General features: G+C 46.4%; 1 protein-coding gene across 2 annotated transcripts in view; it reads right to left on the bottom strand.

Moving 5' to 3' along the window:
- The window catches only part of SIDT1 (SID1 transmembrane family member 1), a 39,929-nt gene that overhangs the window by 9,704 nt on the left and 12,248 nt on the right, over positions 1-17,977 (bottom strand). For both annotated transcript variants that reach the window (XM_064722848.1, XM_064722858.1), the window contains exons 2-16: positions 16,243-16,364; positions 15,080-15,250; positions 14,834-14,879; positions 12,297-12,398; positions 11,465-11,548; positions 11,241-11,334; positions 9,964-10,035; positions 9,506-9,599; positions 8,336-8,379; positions 4,505-4,576; positions 2,652-2,800; positions 1,991-2,064; positions 1,415-1,481; positions 709-782; positions 36-159 (exon numbers count right to left, since the gene is read on the bottom strand). In XM_064722848.1, the coding sequence (XP_064578918.1) occupies positions 36-159; positions 709-782; positions 1,415-1,481; positions 1,991-2,064; positions 2,652-2,800; positions 4,505-4,576; positions 8,336-8,379; positions 9,506-9,599; positions 9,964-10,035; positions 11,241-11,334; positions 11,465-11,548; positions 12,297-12,398; positions 14,834-14,879; positions 15,080-15,250; positions 16,243-16,364 (1,389 nt within the window). The remainder of the gene's footprint in view (positions 1-35; positions 160-708; positions 783-1,414; positions 1,482-1,990; positions 2,065-2,651; positions 2,801-4,504; positions 4,577-8,335; positions 8,380-9,505; positions 9,600-9,963; positions 10,036-11,240; positions 11,335-11,464; positions 11,549-12,296; positions 12,399-14,833; positions 14,880-15,079; positions 15,251-16,242; positions 16,365-17,977) is intronic.

The following is a 17,977-nucleotide window of genomic DNA, read 5'->3' as shown; positions in this document are numbered from 1 at the left end:
GCCTCCACTGAGCCCCAGGCAGCCATGCCTCCTACCAGGGTGTAGATATCCTTCATGTCCATGGCCCGGCGGTGGAGGATGTCCCTGCGCAACACGATGAGGAGGAAGAGAAAGCCCAGCATCATGTGGCCCACGTTGCTGAGGATGTTGTTGAAGGCACTGCAGGAAAGAAGAAGGTTTAAGACAAAGGCAGCACAGCAGCAGGAAGCTGAACCCTGGGTTGTGATAAGCTGCATCCATTTTGCTCCCGCCTCCACACCTGCCAAACTGCAATCTAACATTCCTAATGACAATTTTAATTTGAATAGTTCACCTGTCCCAGTTCATTTAACACTTCTGAGAGATTCCCAACTCTGGGCTTTCTTTGCATTCACACATTAATTTAGAGAAATGCTACACTGGAAGGACTGATCTGAACTTCTTTGCAGAGCTGCTGCTCCTTGGAGTGTCCAACAGAGCACAAGAGCACCTCATTGCTGTGCCAAGGATTTGTAAGGGGCACCCACGTGCCACAAGTTCTAGGGTGAGTGTGTCTCACTGCAGCAGAGCAGCACTGCTGAGCAAAACACAAAGATCAGAGTCCTAAACTCCCAGTGGTTTTATCAACATTGCTACTGTGAGCCTGGCAAGCATAAAATCCCAACCTGGGCACAGCACAAACACTCAGGAGGCATGAGACAAATATGCAGTGAGGAAAGGGTCACTCACCTCAGCACCCCAAGTGGATGAGCACACAGGAAGTTGTAATAGCAGATGTCCTGATTGCCAGTCACATTCACCACCTGGACAGATGGGAGGCCTGCCATTAGCAAATCCTCCCTGCTCTGGGGGGTTTGCCCCATGCAAACACAGCACAAACACAAGATGTACCAGGACACAGCCTAGCTCTAGCCCCAGCACAGGGAGTACTGACATCTGCAAGCAAAGCTTTGAGGGTGGGACAAGATGTTGTCAAGGGCCACAGATCTGATAACAGTCTTCAGAGGAAACATTGTGTGCTCTCAACCCCCCCACCAACAGACCTGCTTGCAGATATCTGCATAACAGCAGGGTAGCAAAAGCTGGGAGAAGGCAGGAGAAATCACAGCAAACACTACTTGCTTTCAGCTGTCCCTTAGAGATAACATCAAATTCCTCCTGTCTCTAAAATGAAACAGGACTCAAATGAGCCATCAGTTGATCAGGAAAACAGCAGCACTCCCACTTCCCAAGCAGAAATAGCAGAAGTGCAAGCCCAATGAGCCAAGCTCACTGTAACATCAACACAGTGCAGCAGGAGCGGCCAAGGTGAAGTGCTCCTCACACAGAGCAGAACTGCTGGGTGATCCCAGTTCCTCTATGACTCTCACCCTTGCCCAACACAGCCACAGGGCAAGTTTAAAGCAAGAGGGGGCAGCCATGGGGCCAAACGCACCGTCTGGTAGGTGATGACCAGCTGGATGACCGGCAGGGCATAGAACACCGCGATGGTGATGATGTTCCTGCAGAGGGGAGACAGCAGCAGCACTTACACACACACCAAAACCAGGGGGGCACACCCAGAAGAAAGCCCCAGAGCGCTCGTGGAGGAATGTGCACACCTGTCTGCTCTGGGGTTACCATCTCATTGCGAGCCCCTGAAGAAGAGGAGCACACAGGAGGCAAAGCAGAGGCAAATGCTAAGGGCACAGGAAAAGCCAAGATGCTGGCCACAAGCTCATGGGTTTGAGTGCCAGTTTCTCCCCATTCCCATTAGGTTTCAGTGCACTGGTTGTTACCATGCTTAAAAGCAAATGATGCAAAACAGAATCCACTGCCAGGATCATGTGTGCACTGGCCCACAAATATCCTTACTTGAGGTATGTGGGATCTGCAGTTACTGATTGGAACAGGGTCAGAATGGGCAACAGGGTAGTTCAGAAGTGGTTCAGAAGAAAGGCATGCGGACAGACTCCACAACCAGAGACTCTGGATCCAGAGTTTGGGTCTTACCAGTTTGCTTTCTCCTTACCAGAAATAGATTTTGTATTTTTTGCTGACAATTCTTCGGTCTTTCCTGGACAAATCTGAGAGATAGAGGAACACCTAAAACATTATCAGGTGGGGAAAGAGGGAAGACAAGAACCAAAGTAGATTACAGATGCCAGTAGGAGATCTTGACATATTTGCAGCTTGGTGATATTTGAACTGGTTTTACACAGTGAACTCACTGTGTCCCTTGATTCTATGGGGGTGAGTTCTGCAAAATTCTCCAACCTCCAGGAATGGCTCCAACCACAAAGAGCAGTGCAGGATGACAAAAGGAGGCAGTTTGAGAGCTACTAGCTTAAAGCCCCTCTGTACATCCACTGTAGTCACACTACTTGTACTAATAGCCACTTACTGTTGCAGATTATTTTCTCCCTATCTTCCCATCTCCTTGAACTTCTCTGGGCATTTTCCTCCTTTCTCAATAGTCCCCAATATATTTTGATTTTCCACATTAAAGGACTCAATTCACCAGCACACTTATCACAGAGGGGAAACTTCCAGTAACTGAAAAAAGACTAAGAAGCACACTCAGCTGTATTGGATGATATCCACCCTGAAAGGGAACAGGACTTTTGAGATTTCACTGACGTGACCAGTCCTGGTCATGGCCCAGAAGTGCCCGGGGCGAGCACCAGCCGTACCTTAGTGCGGATGATGTTCTTGTCACTCTCAATCTCCGGCATGGTGTCGAAGTCGCTCTCCTCCTCCACGGAGCTGTCGGTGTCCGAGCCGGCCGGGGCCCTGCGCTCCGGGGAGGACAGCTGCCGGGCACCGCTGGAGCTGGACTCGTCTGGGCCACAGCAGGGACAAGGAGACACACAGGGTCAGGGCTAAATCCCTCTGTGCACAGCAAAATCCAGCTGGCCCACATGCTTTGATGCTTTGACAAGTTGACAGGGTCAGTTCAGGGGAAATTTTTTTCCATGATCGTCATAGACATATTTGATGTAAAATCCTTTCATTAGGATCTTTTCTCCTGAGAAGCTGAGGGGCCTCAGAAACAAAACGTAAACAATAATTATCTACTGCTGTGGAATGCAACAGGTGGATCTTTGATTGGTCTCATGTGGTTGTTTTTAATTAATGGCCAATCACAGTCCAGCTGTCTCAGACTCTGGTCAGTCACAAGATTTTATTATCATTCCATTCCCTTCCTTTCCTTGCAAGCCTTGTGATTAAATCCTTTCTTCTATTCTTTTAGTATAGTTTTAACATATCATTTTCTTTTAATATAATATATCATAAAATAATAAATCAGCCTTCTGAAACATGGAGTCAGATTCTCATCTCTTCCCTCATCCTGGGACCCCTGTGAACACCACCACCTTTGGTGACCCTGAGTGAAGAAAAATTCCACATTGGGCAAACTCCGAGTGAGAACACTGCCACACATGATCCCAAACCTTCCAGAAGTTTTAGGTGCTCAGCTAAGAGCAGTCTGAAGAACCATTATCTTCCCCTCTCTGCAGCATTTTAGTTTTTACTCTGCTTTTATTCTATTACTTTTCATCTCTTAACATTTTCGACTCTCTACTAGCCCAGGCTCTGAAATCTGGAATTCTGAGACAAGACAAATACCTCTAGAGAAAGAAGCAGACTGTTAAGGGTCAAAACCACACTCACCTAGTTAACCTTCAGATTTTATGTAAGCTTTATATATATATCTAAGCTCTTCTAAAAATACTGTAGAACATAAGACAAAGAAGAAAAGTCGATTTTTCAAAGCAAGCAGAGTACCAGCTTTATTCCCAATGCATCCCTGGTAATGGGCACATACAGGTTAGCAGGACCTGCCTGCACTTCCCACAGGCTGGGCAACTCCCACCTCATTGCCCACACAGACATGGGCAGAACACAGGTTTCTTCCTCACTTCCCAAATGCTTTTAAAAGATTTCTTTGGAAAAAGGGGAAGGAGGGGTAAAATGGTCATAAAGCCCTCAGGAAGGTTCTTTCTCCTCTGCCTCTAGGGCGTGATTCACCTGTTGCCAGTAGGACATTATTTCTTCCCTAGTGAAACCCCTGGGGGCAAGAAACTCTGATTGTGTCTTGCTTTATGGCACACAACCCTTCAGCCTCCCAGGGACAAGCATGCTTTGGTTTAAAGGCAGGCTGTGAGCTAATAACAGGCTCCTAGAGGCTTGCTTGAGAGGGACCTTTTTCAATCACTAGTAAATGTCCTGTCTGAAGCAGCATTGTCACCCACAGCTCTCAGGTGACTGTAGCTTTGCCTAAGACATTTCCAATGACAGCCTCTTAGGGCACCTCTTTCAGATTTGCCACTTTCATTATGTAGATGCTTTTCCCTAAAGTGCAACCTGAACCTCACTAACTGCAATTTGGTTGTTTGGATTTTGTTTTGTTTTTTAATAGTTGCAAGATGCTCCTAAAGTAGCTTGCAGCTTTATTTTCCTCTAGTGTTAAATGACCCTAAAAGTGCCTTCCTCCACCCCAGGGAGAAGCCTCCCCGTGCCCCAGTTCTGGAATATACTGTACCAATAGCACCGTAGCTGCTTCCCTCAGGAGTGCTGGCTGAGATGGGGTGTGAAGAAGTCATCATCCCAGATCCTGCAATGAAACAGACCCAGGAGGGACTGTTAGCTTCATGTCAGTGCTTCAAAACATCTCTGAGGTGAACGCAAACAGCCTGAAGAGCTGGAGGGGCTTGGAAAAGGAACATTTCTCTAAACAGATGGCAGCCTCCCTCTAGAGCATACTGTGCAAAAGGGAAACCCTCGTTTTGCAGTGTGAAGGAAACCCATTCCCTTCAGCCTCCCCACACAGGGTGCCAGTGAGACTGGCAGCAGGAGCCCCCTCCAGCACCCTGCACAGATCACACTGTGGGGATGCAAAACTTGGTAAATTTTAGAGCAAGTCTCATGATGTCCTTAACAGCCTTCTGAATTTCTAGTTCTTCTCTTTCCCCATCTCATGCAACTCTTCAAACCTCTTCAAATCCTGCCGCCTTCAGCTATCTCTAAAAGAGTCACAGACTTTGGCAGGACAGCTCTACATAATTTTAACCAATCAAGGAGAAAGAAAAAAATGCTTTATGCTAAAAGTGGTAATGATCTCGTGCTGATGACAAGACGGGCAAGCCTTTGAGGGCTAGGAACATCTTGCCTCCTGCCCACATATATGAAGCAAGGAGGAGTGCTCTCCTGCCTCCACATTCCCTCTTTTTGCTTCCAATGGTGGAGCTCAGCAGCTGACCTACATGGCAGGAAACAAAGCCAGCTGAATCCCTTCACTGAGAGGTCAACCACAAAGGGAGGGAAGCAAGGTAGCAGGACAGGACCATGTTTTCCAGTAGTGACAAACAGTGAGACAGGTTAAGTTGCTTTAAAATGTCATCCCTGCAACAATCTCATGTGGTCAGTCAGCAGCACAGCAATGCAGAACATGGCACAGTATTTAAAGCCTTACTGCAGCCTGGCAATGGCCTGGCTTCCCAGTACCTGACTGGTCTCAAAGTGACAGGCACAGAGTGCTCTTTCCAACTGGAAATTCTGGGCATCTCTGTTACACCTTGCATAGATTTTTATACCGTTTTCATCAGCCACAAATGTAGAGAGATCTAAAACTTGTCCCTGACTGACCCCACAACAGGAAAGCACCCATCCAGCAATGATATTTGATGTTCCAATTCCCAATTACTGCTTTTTTTTTTTTGCATGTCTGCTGTGCTTGTTGGGCTGGGGGCTAAGACTTGGTCTCAAATTTTGGCTCCTTTAGGCTCCTGCCCCAACCCCTCTATCAGAGAAAACAAACAGCTCAGAGGAGCTTCAGAAGGGAACATGGCATGGACTGAGCACCAGAGGGAGGGCTCTGGCACACTGCAGCTCCAGGTGACAGCCCTTGAGCTCTGGGCTGAGATTGGCAGGATGTTGTTGTAGGTTGAGGCATGAGCAGGATGCAGCTTCTACTCATCACCTCCAATCCAATCTCCCTCTCTCATGGAAGCTTTTCCCGATTTGGAAATCCAGATCACTGGGAAGAGGGCAAAAGCATTTCCTTATGTCCACATCAGCAAGGTACTAGCACAATTCCTAGGCCTGTCAGTCCTGTTCCACGAGGATACTCCCTCTTAATTTTAGACCAGGCTTTATTCTCTCAAGTGACCTGTCAACCTTCTCTCCCAAGTTACCAAAGATTTCAATCTGGACAAAGCAGGCAAGCCAAGGAGAAAAAGCACTCTGCCCTGACTCTAACAGCTACTTTGGACCCAGCTCACCCACTAATTTCCATCCCACTTCCCACTGGGAGAGTGAGTCAGCAAAGTAAATGTACCACACCAGGCGTGGTTCCTCCAGCTATTGCCTCCACCAAACAGTGAGGATGTGGAAGGGCAGGTGTGCCATGGGATTAAAAAAAAGAAAAAAGAGTGAACCACAGAGGCCAGATATAAGATGGATAACAAGAGCAAGGAGGCACATGGAGTGGCAGAACATTCCAAGACCAATGGCAAAGACACACTGCTGAGCACTTCCATTCCCTTGGTGGGGAAAAGGAAAAGGGAGTAATGAAGAAGGCAAGATCCAGGGGTACTTGGGAGGGAAAGAAATTCCAAAGGGTGGGAAGAGGATTAAAAAAAAAAAAAAACAGAGAAAGCCAGTGTGTCCACTGATCTGGAAGACAGGGAAGCTGCTAATTACCATTTTATAAGCATCAGTCAGACACACCCTGAAGAGACAATAGATGAAGAAACAGCGTGTGGGTAGGACATGATTCCTCCCCAGAGAAAAGGACATGGCTGCACATTCAGTGCAGTATGTGAAAGTGGCAGTGCATTACAAGGCAGAGGACAGGTCACAGAAGCAGCAGGTGCCTCTGGGAGGAAAGCTGTAAACTATGAAGGAACTGTGCTCCTCTCTCCTGCCACAGGGATGCTGTTCAGCAGTCCTCCCTGCTCACCAACCCAGTTCTCTACTCTCCAGGTCCCTACTAAGTCCAGCATCTGTGGCCTGCAGATCTTTGGGAACTTTCCAAACACCAGAATTTAACTTCCACCTCTCAGCAGGGCAGTTTAGAAGGCAGCTTCTAAGTTGGCTTCAGCATATTAAACCTCAGCTGCAGCACCAGCAGCACTCCCTGGCACTTCTGGTCTCACCTGGCTGAGACTGTGCCTCCTTGTCTTAGACACTGACTCCTTGTCAGCACCCTGGAGCTCTTCCACAGCCTTGGACAGGTCCCTTCAGCTTACTCAAGCTTCCCAACACACAGGCCTTTCCCATTGCTCCACTGCCCTAAGACCTGCTCTTGTTCTGCAGCAGGATCCATCCCAAATGATATAAAATTAGATCATATTTATGGACACTTTTACAATTCCCTGTACATGCTGTGAAAAAAAAAAAAAACCTTTCACATGTATTCCAAATACAGGGATACATGTGGTTCTTAGTGGCTGACAAAATAAGTCTAAGAATTCAAATGTCCCCAGGTCCTCAGCAGAAATGTTAAGCCAATTAATGCCAGTCAGAGTGAAGTTCCACTGCTGATCCTTTAAACACAGCTCAGTTATACTACCCTGCTTATCTGATGGGATGCAGCAGACCAGAGAGACTGAAAATGCTCACATCAAAAAAGGAATAACATCAAGAACCTCTCAATGCTGCCAAGACTATGTCCTCCCTTCCTGCAGGAGAGAGGTACAAATGACCTCAGCACCCATGCTTTGAACTACTCCGCAGGCACTAAATATTTAATCAAAATGAAAAGACTCCCATGCCTCACCAGAAAGCAAGAACTCCCAGTGCCCCCATCCACATGACAAAAACTTCCATCTTTCACTGGCAGCTTCTTAGATGCAGCCCTGTTTTTATAAGGCAGAAGGCAGCAGCTTGTGGAAATGTGGGTGCAGCACAAAGTAAACTGAATCCAATGCCAACACAAATATCATAAACACAACTACCTAACTCTGTTAGTCATTCATTCAGCTGGCTGCCTGCAATGTCCAGTGGAAAACAATTTAACATTTAAATTCAATTAAAAGACCGCATGCTTAAACCAGGTAGAAGAACTCTTAAAGCATAAGAGCTGACATACTCAAAAGTGACTTGTTTAAATATCAGCAGACCTGGCATCAGGAACACTGGCCTTCCTTCACCCCTTTAAAGGCAGCTCCTAGGGGTAGGAATCAGCACCAGGTTCAGGGCAGCTGGCTTTAAGGGACTCTCTTGTGAGGGCACAGAGGAAGCTCTAACATCTTTCCTCAGCACCAGAGACTGTGTGAGCTACCAGGGAAGATAGCTCCAGGACAGACTGACAGCCTGTCCTGTGCCTGTGCTGCTCACTCAAAGCTGTCACACGACAGAGAAGAGACCTTACCATGCTCAGGGCTCAATCTCCCAGCTGAAGCCTTCCTCTGAACCCTGCAAAGCAACAGACAGCACTCATGAGACAGCCAACAAACCTCAGCACCTGCCAGCCATGGCAGGATTATCTAGGACACCAACAGGTAAATATGGTGCAAGCTCTAAAAAAACAAACAAAACCAACAAAAATAAGCACAAAAGAAACAAATGCACATAACAAAAAAAAAGAATACTGCTTGGACTAGACACAATTCAGCCATGACTGCTTGCTGTTTGTCTCTGTAACTTCCAAAGCAACAGAGGGCTTTTTCACCCCCTCAGCTATCCACCTGAGGCAGGACAACCATTTCCATGACTTATCCCATCCTACACTGCTCAGTATGTTGGGAGAGACCTTCACACCATCCTTCCAAACCCATCTTCCCCTTGCTCAGGGGAACAAGCACATATGAATCTCCTGAAGTGACAGCAGGATTTAGAGGCACTCACTAGCACAATGCTCAAGAAGCCCATATCACCTCTGTCAATGCAGATGTCAAGCAGAAAGAAGATGGTAAAAAACCAAAACAAAACAACAAAAAAGCCCCTACCATAATATTCCCACAACACAGAAAAATATCAGCAAATAAGAGCACACACTTGAGTAATTTCATTGAGTTGTTCCAATGAAATGTATTTTCACTGATGTGTCATGAAGTTAAGCCATGCCCATGCAGACATTCTTCTCAACACAAGCCCAGACACCAAAGTTTGGGACAGGGGAAGCAGGTAAGGAAGGAAACCAGCATTCTTGGGCTCCAAGGCCCAAATTGTGTCACTGCCACTGACTGCAGCTCTCAGTGCAGCATGCTCTCACACTCCATACCACAGACTGATCCCTTCACAATTCCCACCTGCTGCCCAGTGTCCTTACATAAGAAAACACAGGGCTGGTGCACTACAAGATTGAGAGGGCAGACCCTTAGATTATCATCCTTCCCATGGTCCCCATAGCAGAGGAAGAAGTATTTTCTGGCTGATGGTCAGCAGGAGCCCACTGAGCAGTCAAGGACTTCTTCAGCTGATCTGCTTAGATCCCAAGCTGATCTGCTTGCCACCCCACTCATCCCAAATTTTCTGCAGGGTGCAGTGTCCCTGATGACAAGAAACAGAAAGGCTGTTCTTTTATAACCCCTTGACTCACCTAATGTAGTGCACAAAAGCAACAACCACTGAGCCCAGGTAAAAGGAGAGGAAACCCAGGAAGCTGAAGAACATGGCCTGGACATAAACAGACTCTGAGGAAAGAGAAGGGATCAGTCAGCTCACAGAGCAGCAATAGCACCTCTCAGGGTCAGCACTCTTCCCAATACCACCTTGTAAAAATGCCCAGCCCCAACAGCCCTTCCAAACCCATCTGCTTTCTTCAAAAGGAATTCACAGAACCTGCTCAGCACGATCTGTCCCCATTTCTTCACCCCCAGTGCTAAATGGTGTGCCACACAGCCCTTCCTGGAAGGGAGCAGGCTCCAGGTGGTTTTGTCTCCTTAGCTGGGGCTGTGTGCACCATTCCTTCAGAGGCTGCTGGCCCAGTCACACCCCTGTATTCAGAAGTGCCAAGTTCCCCTGCAAAGTTGCATTGCTCTGCCCAAAGACACTGACTTTTAATGGAGGGCACAATCGTCACTTGAAGGTTCTTTGTCCTCTGCAGGTTCCAGGTACGGTTGACATTCCCTGTGAGATGTACAGTGTACAGAAAATATAAAAACAATCAACATTAATGATTTCTAGCACTGATCTTGGTTCTCTGAACTTGCAAAACCAACAGGGTCTGGCTTTTCACTAAAATGTCTAGGTGGTTTTGCTTAAAAATGTTCTCTGATCTATCAATATACAGCTCTTCCCAAATCTTTCCCCCATCCTCCCTGTTCACAAACTTTTTTCAGACAAGAAATCCCTGCTTCAGCCTTCCATATATTGCTTAACTCTGGATGTCTGAATCCCAAAGGCATCTCATCTCCTATTCATTTAATCCCCAAAGGAGAGGTTCTCTTATTACAGGCAGTGGGAGTCCATTTTTGCCTTAGGCCAAATCCCTGTGAGTAAAACATTTCTGTGCAAGATGCCACTCCAGAAACTCTCTGTTTCTGCAGGGCTTAGCACACCTGGCCAGTACAGCTCTGCTGACAGCATTAGGATGAGAGAATGACACTCCAAAGGGCACAGTTCTTTTTTTGTGGGAAAACTGGGGCAGAAAGGTGGCAGGGGAGTAGTAAAAAGCTGTTGAGGGAGACCAATATATCTGCTGATTGCAGCCTTGCTGCTTCTACAGGCAGGAAGCTTTAAGGTTTTGAGATTAGGAATGTTCCCACTCCAGTTACAGTCACTACATGAGTGGTGGAGATTTTGCTTTTACCACTGCCCAGCAAGTGGACACAGTGTTTTCTGGTTGGAAAAGACACTAGAACAAGTCTTTTGTAAAATTATTCCCCCAGAATTACCAATTTTCCTGTTCCCCCAAGTTCAGAGCTGTCACAGATCCCAAGATAGCAGTTGGAGAAGATGCTCTCTGCAGGAACTGAGACTCCATGGAGCCAGGAGGATAACACAGCAGCAGGGAGCAGAGGTGAGAACCAAACAAAAGGCTGTAAGCAGCATTGCCTGGATGACTCCATTGTCTCCCAAGGGCCCAGTGGTGCTGCTGAAAAGCACATAACCCCAGCATGCCAGGCACTGCACTAGCCAGCCACCTCCTGCATTTATCAGGACTTTTAACCTGCCCAACAACATCAAATTGATACTTCACTCTTCCTCACAACTACCTGGGTAAGACAGACCTACACCATCACCTGGTGGCATCCCACAGGAAGGTCCCAAAAGACACCCACTGCTCCATCACTCAGATGCAGCAATCAAATCCACCTCCCAGAACAACTCACCATGAATTGAAGAAGGCACAGAACCCCCACAGGCGTAATCCTCTGGCTTGATGACGAACACAACGAAGAACTGCTCACCTGGGAAATCTTTTCTCTGCACAGAAGGATGGAAGAAGACAGAAAATCCATGAGACACAAAGCCTCTCCCCTCCAACAGGCCAGAGATCAGGTTTTAATTGCTACACAGGCAGCAGAAAACACTGGGACACAAATCAGCATCTCACCTGCACAGTTATGGCTGCCTGCTTTGTCATAGACTGATAAACTCCATTGAACTCCACGTTATGGTCCAGGTCATACACTGGGCACTAAAACAGACAGCTAAGAATTAAACCAGGGACAACATCCAAACCCTTTTCTAAGGAAGCCAGCTGGAAAACACAGCACAGAACAGCAAAAAAAGGCCCCAGTTATGGTGTCCAAGGGAATAGAACCTCTTGCATCTCTGTCTGCTCCCATACTGCAGCCCCCTGCATTATTCAGGGAGGTGGGAAAAGAGAATAAGTATGGGGCTATTTCCCAGCTGCAAGCAACAGCCAACCTCCATGACAGGAACAACCCAGGAAAGGGGGTGAAATATGCAGAAAGGAGCAAAACTCAAGGAAGAAAGATATCGTGTGTCTGAAAATCAGAAGTTCCCCAAGCCGCCCTGAGCCAGGGGAGAGTCAAGGGAACAGCACTGTTCCCTCCCTGAGGCACCAACATTCCACCCAACACCCTCCATGGGAGACAGACCCATGTCTCAGGGCAGCAGGGAACCTCACAAGGGAGACATGAAGTCCCTCTGTGGAATGTGTTCCCTATGGATAGGCTAGAAAGGAACAGCTTGTTCACCTATTTACAACAAAAGTCTCTGTATGAGCTGCTTGAACTCAGCATCTCTGTCTTGGCCTCCTTCCCACAGAATTTTCATTCCTCTTTCAGGGGCTCCCTTCACCACCACCACCACCAGGGCAAAGCCCTGCCTTGGGCTTTTCCCTGTGCAGGGCCCAAGACCCCTCAGAGCTGGACACAGCTCCAGCAGGCAGCTCCTCACCCTTCTCTGCTCTGACTTACCACAATATCCTGCACAGAGACAACTGAGCATGGGTAGGCTGCATCAGACACCACATTGATAATGACTGAATCGACATCCTGAGGAAATTTGTACAGAAAATACTGTGGAGAAAGCAGAGTACAAGAGACATGATCCAGAAATCACCCTTGGCAGTATCTTCAACACCATCCTAAGCTACCTCAACAGCCCTAGGTGGGCTTTGGGGTTGCATGTGAATGGCTTTCATAAAAATCAGTTTTAAATATAAAGACCTTACACTACAGAAGAGCAGATTGAATATATACAGGCAACTGTCCCCCTTGTACACTATGCTATTAGACAAAAACATCTTCAATGTGCAAAATACAGCATTGATCCCTTAACCTTTTTCCCACCTGATGAAGCTAAACTGACTTCATTTTACAGCCCATTCCATTTTACATTGATATGAGCAATTTCCAGATGTTTCCATACTGCTGGCTGTACTTTTATATATGGAAAACATCATGGAGCTTTCTCAAATGGGTTGCCTCAAAGACAGACCATGAACAGTATTACGTCAAATGGCTGAAACTCTGTCAAGAGTTTCATAAATAAATGATTGATATTAGTTAAGGGATTTGGGGTTGCTTGTTTGCTTTGATGGCAAAGCATAATGGGGGTTTCTCTTTGCACTTCAGCTTTGAAAATAATTCAGCTGTAACTCTAAAAAAATTTGTGATACACTAGTATCTGGCAATATTCCTACTTTTCCTGGGTGGGGGGAAGGAATGGCATCTCCTTCATTGATCAGGCCCACAGGACAGTTTGTGGGGTTAGAAAAAGCTGTTTTTTCAGAGCTGGGCAAAAGATGTCCCAGGCAATATCATTATTTGTACATTTGTTCAGTAAAAAGTTTGATGCACTGCAGGAGAAGTGGGGCTCCTGTGCCTGCCCCAGCAGGCTGTTTCTTGCAAGGGCTTCCATTATCCCACTTGGAGGCCAGACCCTGAGAGCTCAGGCTCCAAGGCACAGCTACCCCGAGGGGCTGATGGGCACCTCACAGCCCCTCAGAGGGACACAGGCTGAGGAGTGCCCCCAGCCACCTCCCTCCCTTCCATATGGTCACCAGGCAGCCACTGCTGCCGCTCTGGGAGCTACCACAACCACCACCTCTGCTCCAAAACCATCACCTGAGACTGTCCCAGCTGTAGAGCTCCCTTTATGGCACATAAATTTTAGTGCTGAGCAAGGGCCAGCTGTTTCCTGTTTCTCTTCCCCCATGCCAATCCCAGGAATTACAGCCCCAAAGTGGGAGGGCAGGCACAAGTAGGAAATCACCCGAGCCTTTTCCAAGCTGCCCATTTCTACTAAAGCATTTATTCCCAGCACCCCTCCCCAAGCAGGGTCCCTTCCCTGCTGAAGGAGTGCTGGCTCCAACCACAAGCCCCTACAAAGTGCAAACTCACCAAGCCAGTTTCCTCAGCAGAGCAAGTTTTGTCTGCACCAAGCAAGGACACAAGCAGACTGAGCTCCTTGGTATCCCAGGGGCACTTTTTCCCCTTGGAAAGTTTGAGGGGCATGAGGATCAGGTTTTTTAGTTCACAAGGGCTCTTCTATAATTTCCTCTGAGCCACGCTTGCACCAAGGTACAGAATTAACACAAGGGCATTGAGGCCAGCAGTTCCCTGCTGCACACACTGCAAGTGTTAAAAACACATCCAGCCAACACTTCTCACCTATACCAGCATATCCAATTTCTGCTTCTGCCCTCAGGCACAAGCTGGGCTCCAGACAACATCTCCTTCAGTTGTTACGGTTTTTTTACAGCACCCATCTAGGTTTTAAATCATCTTTTTATCCTTCTCCCTACAGACTGCTTAATACTTGGATTTACAAAAACCTCAGCATTATACCATTTAAGAAGCAGTCTTCTACTCCACACATTTGGTTATTAATTTAAAGTCATAAATCTCATTATTAATTGTGACAAAAAAATCAAACCACAGTCACAAAGTTAATTTCATATCCTAAACATTCAAATCACAAAATATTCAAATCACAAAATCCTAAGTAATGAGTGCTTACAAAGAGTCACCATCATTCCCTATGCTTTTATAGTATAAAACACTGCATGGATCTGCAAAGCAGATTAAGACATTTGTCAGCAAAAAGGATTAGCTAGGATGCCTGGTAATACAAAACCTAGAATTAAATGGTGTTATTAACAGTGAAAGCAACAACAACAACAGAGTCCCAGAAGCCTGGGTAAATCACACACCCTCCTAGCTCTACAAGTTCCTATAGCTCTACAGTTAGGGAGAACAGCATTTTCATTCAAGAGGGGATTTGTATCTGCAGGGCTCTAAGCAAAGCTGCTCAGCTGGAGGGGCTGCTCATACATGCCTCCTTCTGAACTAACACACATACTGATGCCTTATGTTTTAGCTTTCATGTTTTCTAGGTTCTGTACTGTATTAGTATCTAACTCTGAACTTCATATAGAAAGATCAAAGATCACATCAACCACTTCGATGTGGTAAGACATACAAACAATCTACACAGGATCCCTCCTTACCTGGGGCTGGGAAGGGCTGGCAGTGAAGTTAAAGGCTTTGTTGGTCCTAGAAAACAAATGCCAGAATGTTGTAGTCTGAAACTTAAGAGCTGGAACATACCCAAAGTACCCCCAGATTAAACAAAATAATTTTTTCCCCCCAGGAAGGAAAAATAAGGGAAGAGTAGGCAGATGGACCAAGTCCCTTAAGTGATGTTCAAGTGGTACATGAAGAAATTGCATTTGTATTCTCACATCCCAGCTTACTCAAGTTGGAAGTTCTCCAGCCTGGTGACAAGCAGCTCATATGCAATATTGAATGGTGCCATGGAAGCCACATCCACAAATATGATCTGCTCAGAGGGTCTTGTTTCAGGTGTTGGCTCAGAGGGACACAGGGTCCGACTCACTTCCTGGTAATTGTAGGTCCTCTGATAGCTACAACAGCCAGGGAAAGGAGGGAAGAGAAAGTTGGATAGCAAAGAGAGAGAGAGAGAGCAGTTAAGAAGTTTTTCAGCACTATCAAGAATGGCATCATTTTGCCTCTGTTTGCATAACTGAAATTCTCATCTAAAAGGCCAGGAGCATTCACTCTTTTATTCAGCCTTCAAGCTCCACCTCTGTTGCCTCTTGCAATCTGCCCAAGGGACTGGTCATCCTCAACATAATTCACTTCCCTCGGGGATGCCCACAACAGCTGTGGATTTCTAACATCTGCCATTTAGTGGAGGCAAAGAGAGCACTGACAGCCACTGCTGTACCCATCACCTGAATCAGGCAAAACACTGCAGGATATCTACTGCTGGCACCAGGATTCAGTCAGAGGACAAAGCTTCACCTCTGAAATGGACTAAGGTGCCTGAAAATTCTCTATTTGCAGCCCACCGGGCCCTGGGGTTAATGAAGATACAAAGCAGCATTGCTTTCATAAAGAAGCAGCCCCAAAACAACCACTCCTTAGAATAAATTTAACTTAAATGTTCCTGAGGTGAGAAACAGAAGCTCTTTTTCCAGAAATACACTGTTACACAGAAGCTACAGTGCTCTTTCAAGAGCCTGTTCAATCCCTGTCCCAAACCAGAGCCCAGGAACCACCTGCACACATGGCAGCTACTGTGGAATGACAGCAAGGATGGATGTGTGGTAGACTCAGTGACTGGTGCCACAGGCAGATCCCCTGCAGACAAGCCTCCTGGTGCTCTGTGCACATATCAGAGAAGCTAAGAGCCAAGAGCAGGCTGCCAAGTGAGAGGTGACCTATGAAATCCTGCTCTCCCTACACCCAGCTGGCAGCGAGCAAGGACCAACCAAGCCCTGCAGTGTGCACAGGTTACAAGATGCAGCATTGAGGGAGGCTGCTGATGAACACAGCTGGTAGAGGAGTGTGCAGAGAGAGGAGAGTGTCACACAGAAGAGCCTCCAGTACTTACAGGCCTCGGAAGATCAGTGGCACCTGCCAGGAGAGCACTCCCTTCTGCTGGCGGACCACAAACAGGACGGGGTACTGCAGGTTCTCGGAGCTGCTGTTCACGTACACCCGCACTGCATCCACCTGTGGGGAAACAGAGCATAAACTGAGGGTACAGAGCAAGGCAGCTCCAAATCTAGGTGGGAAAAGCCTTTCCTCCTTCCTCAGTCTGACCTAGGTGCTGACAATATGCACAGGGAGATCTGCAGTGTTTATCACCAGACTAACTATTCAGATCCAGAAGTCCTTTACAGAAGGGCCTCTCTGCTGATGCTGCAGTCCAGAATCACAGCCCTGTGCCCAGGTCAGAGGTGACTGTCAGACAAGACACAGTGGACAAATGCAGAATACATAAGAGAGTTCAGCAGCTTCTGTTGGGAGCAACCTATATAACTTACCTTACAAAAATTAAGCAAGCAGATGTGGACACGCAAGACAAAGACCCAAAGCTACAACTAAGAATTTTCTTGCCAAGACTCTTATTGCCCAACTCAAACAACATTACTGGGAAAGTCACAAAGATGACATCAAGAGCCAAGGATGAAAAAGCAGATTAGCAGTAGGCTCTCGTGTAAACAATTGCAATATGACCATAATCCCACCAAAGGCTGCTTGTGAGAACTGTTTTAATGCAGCCCGCTGCACCAGCAATTGAAATTTCTCCTTACTTTATCACTGGCCACCATGTGGTTGCAGAAGTAGGACAGCTGTGGTGTAACGCACCCTCAGTTCACTATTTGAGAAGCAAGAAGTTTGTCTGTACCACATGGAAATACCATTTCCAAATACCATTTCCATTTGAAAACAGCATCCCTTCAGCTCCCTTTCCAGAACTGTAGACACTGATGAAGAATACAAAATACAAGAGTTCATAACTCATCATATGATAAGAAACAGTCCATCTCAACTAGAGGCCTTGAAATAATGAAAACATATTAAGTAGATAATACATACACATTTTAAACCTGCCACATCCTGAAAGATTATAATGGACTCTCACTGGATCAGTAAAATGCTTCTCACAGATATTCTGATTTTATTCCCTCCAAGAAGAGTAAAGGGTCAAGGAGGTAGCAGATTTTGAAAAGAGCATACAGAATTAGGAAGCTAGAAGAAGGAGAGTTATCAGAGACAGCAACTCATTCTTTCCCTGGGGACACCAGTTTCAGAGAAATTACTTACCTCTGCAATTCCAAGTAAAAGAAAATTTCCTATTTATTCTTGTTTGGTGATTCTTGACTCACATGAGAGTTGAATCTAGTAGAACAAAACACCTTCCTGAAAGCCATAATAATCAGTTTTCCTGACATTATTACCATAATACAGAGGCAACAGCCACCAGCTCCTAAAAAATTAGGTCTTCAACAACAAAATAACCAAATAATTTAATTAAAAATCCCTTGAAATAGGAGGGCAGACATTAGAATCCTTTCTCATTGCCTTCTGGCTTCTAAACCTTTGCAAAGCTCTTCTGGTCTGCTTTCCACTTTCCAGTTTTTCCTTCCAGTCACAAGAACTATATATGCAATTTTGTTTCCAAGTATATTTCACTATAAAGCGCTAAAACAAAACTAAGAAAAACAGCAGCACAAAGCAAAACACACAAGGAACACATGAAGGGTGTCACCACAGCAGCACTGGAAGATAACTCAGTAGCTTGCTTACTCCCTGCAGCTGCCCCAAGGGAGCCAAGCCAG

This window comes from Zonotrichia leucophrys, chromosome 1, assembly GCF_028769735.1.
Source record: "Zonotrichia leucophrys gambelii isolate GWCS_2022_RI chromosome 1, RI_Zleu_2.0, whole genome shotgun sequence".
NCBI classification, from domain to species: domain Eukaryota; kingdom Metazoa; phylum Chordata; class Aves; order Passeriformes; family Passerellidae; genus Zonotrichia; species Zonotrichia leucophrys.
The sequence above is the reverse complement of the archived record's forward strand: the minus strand, read 5'-3'. Positions and strand labels throughout refer to the sequence as shown.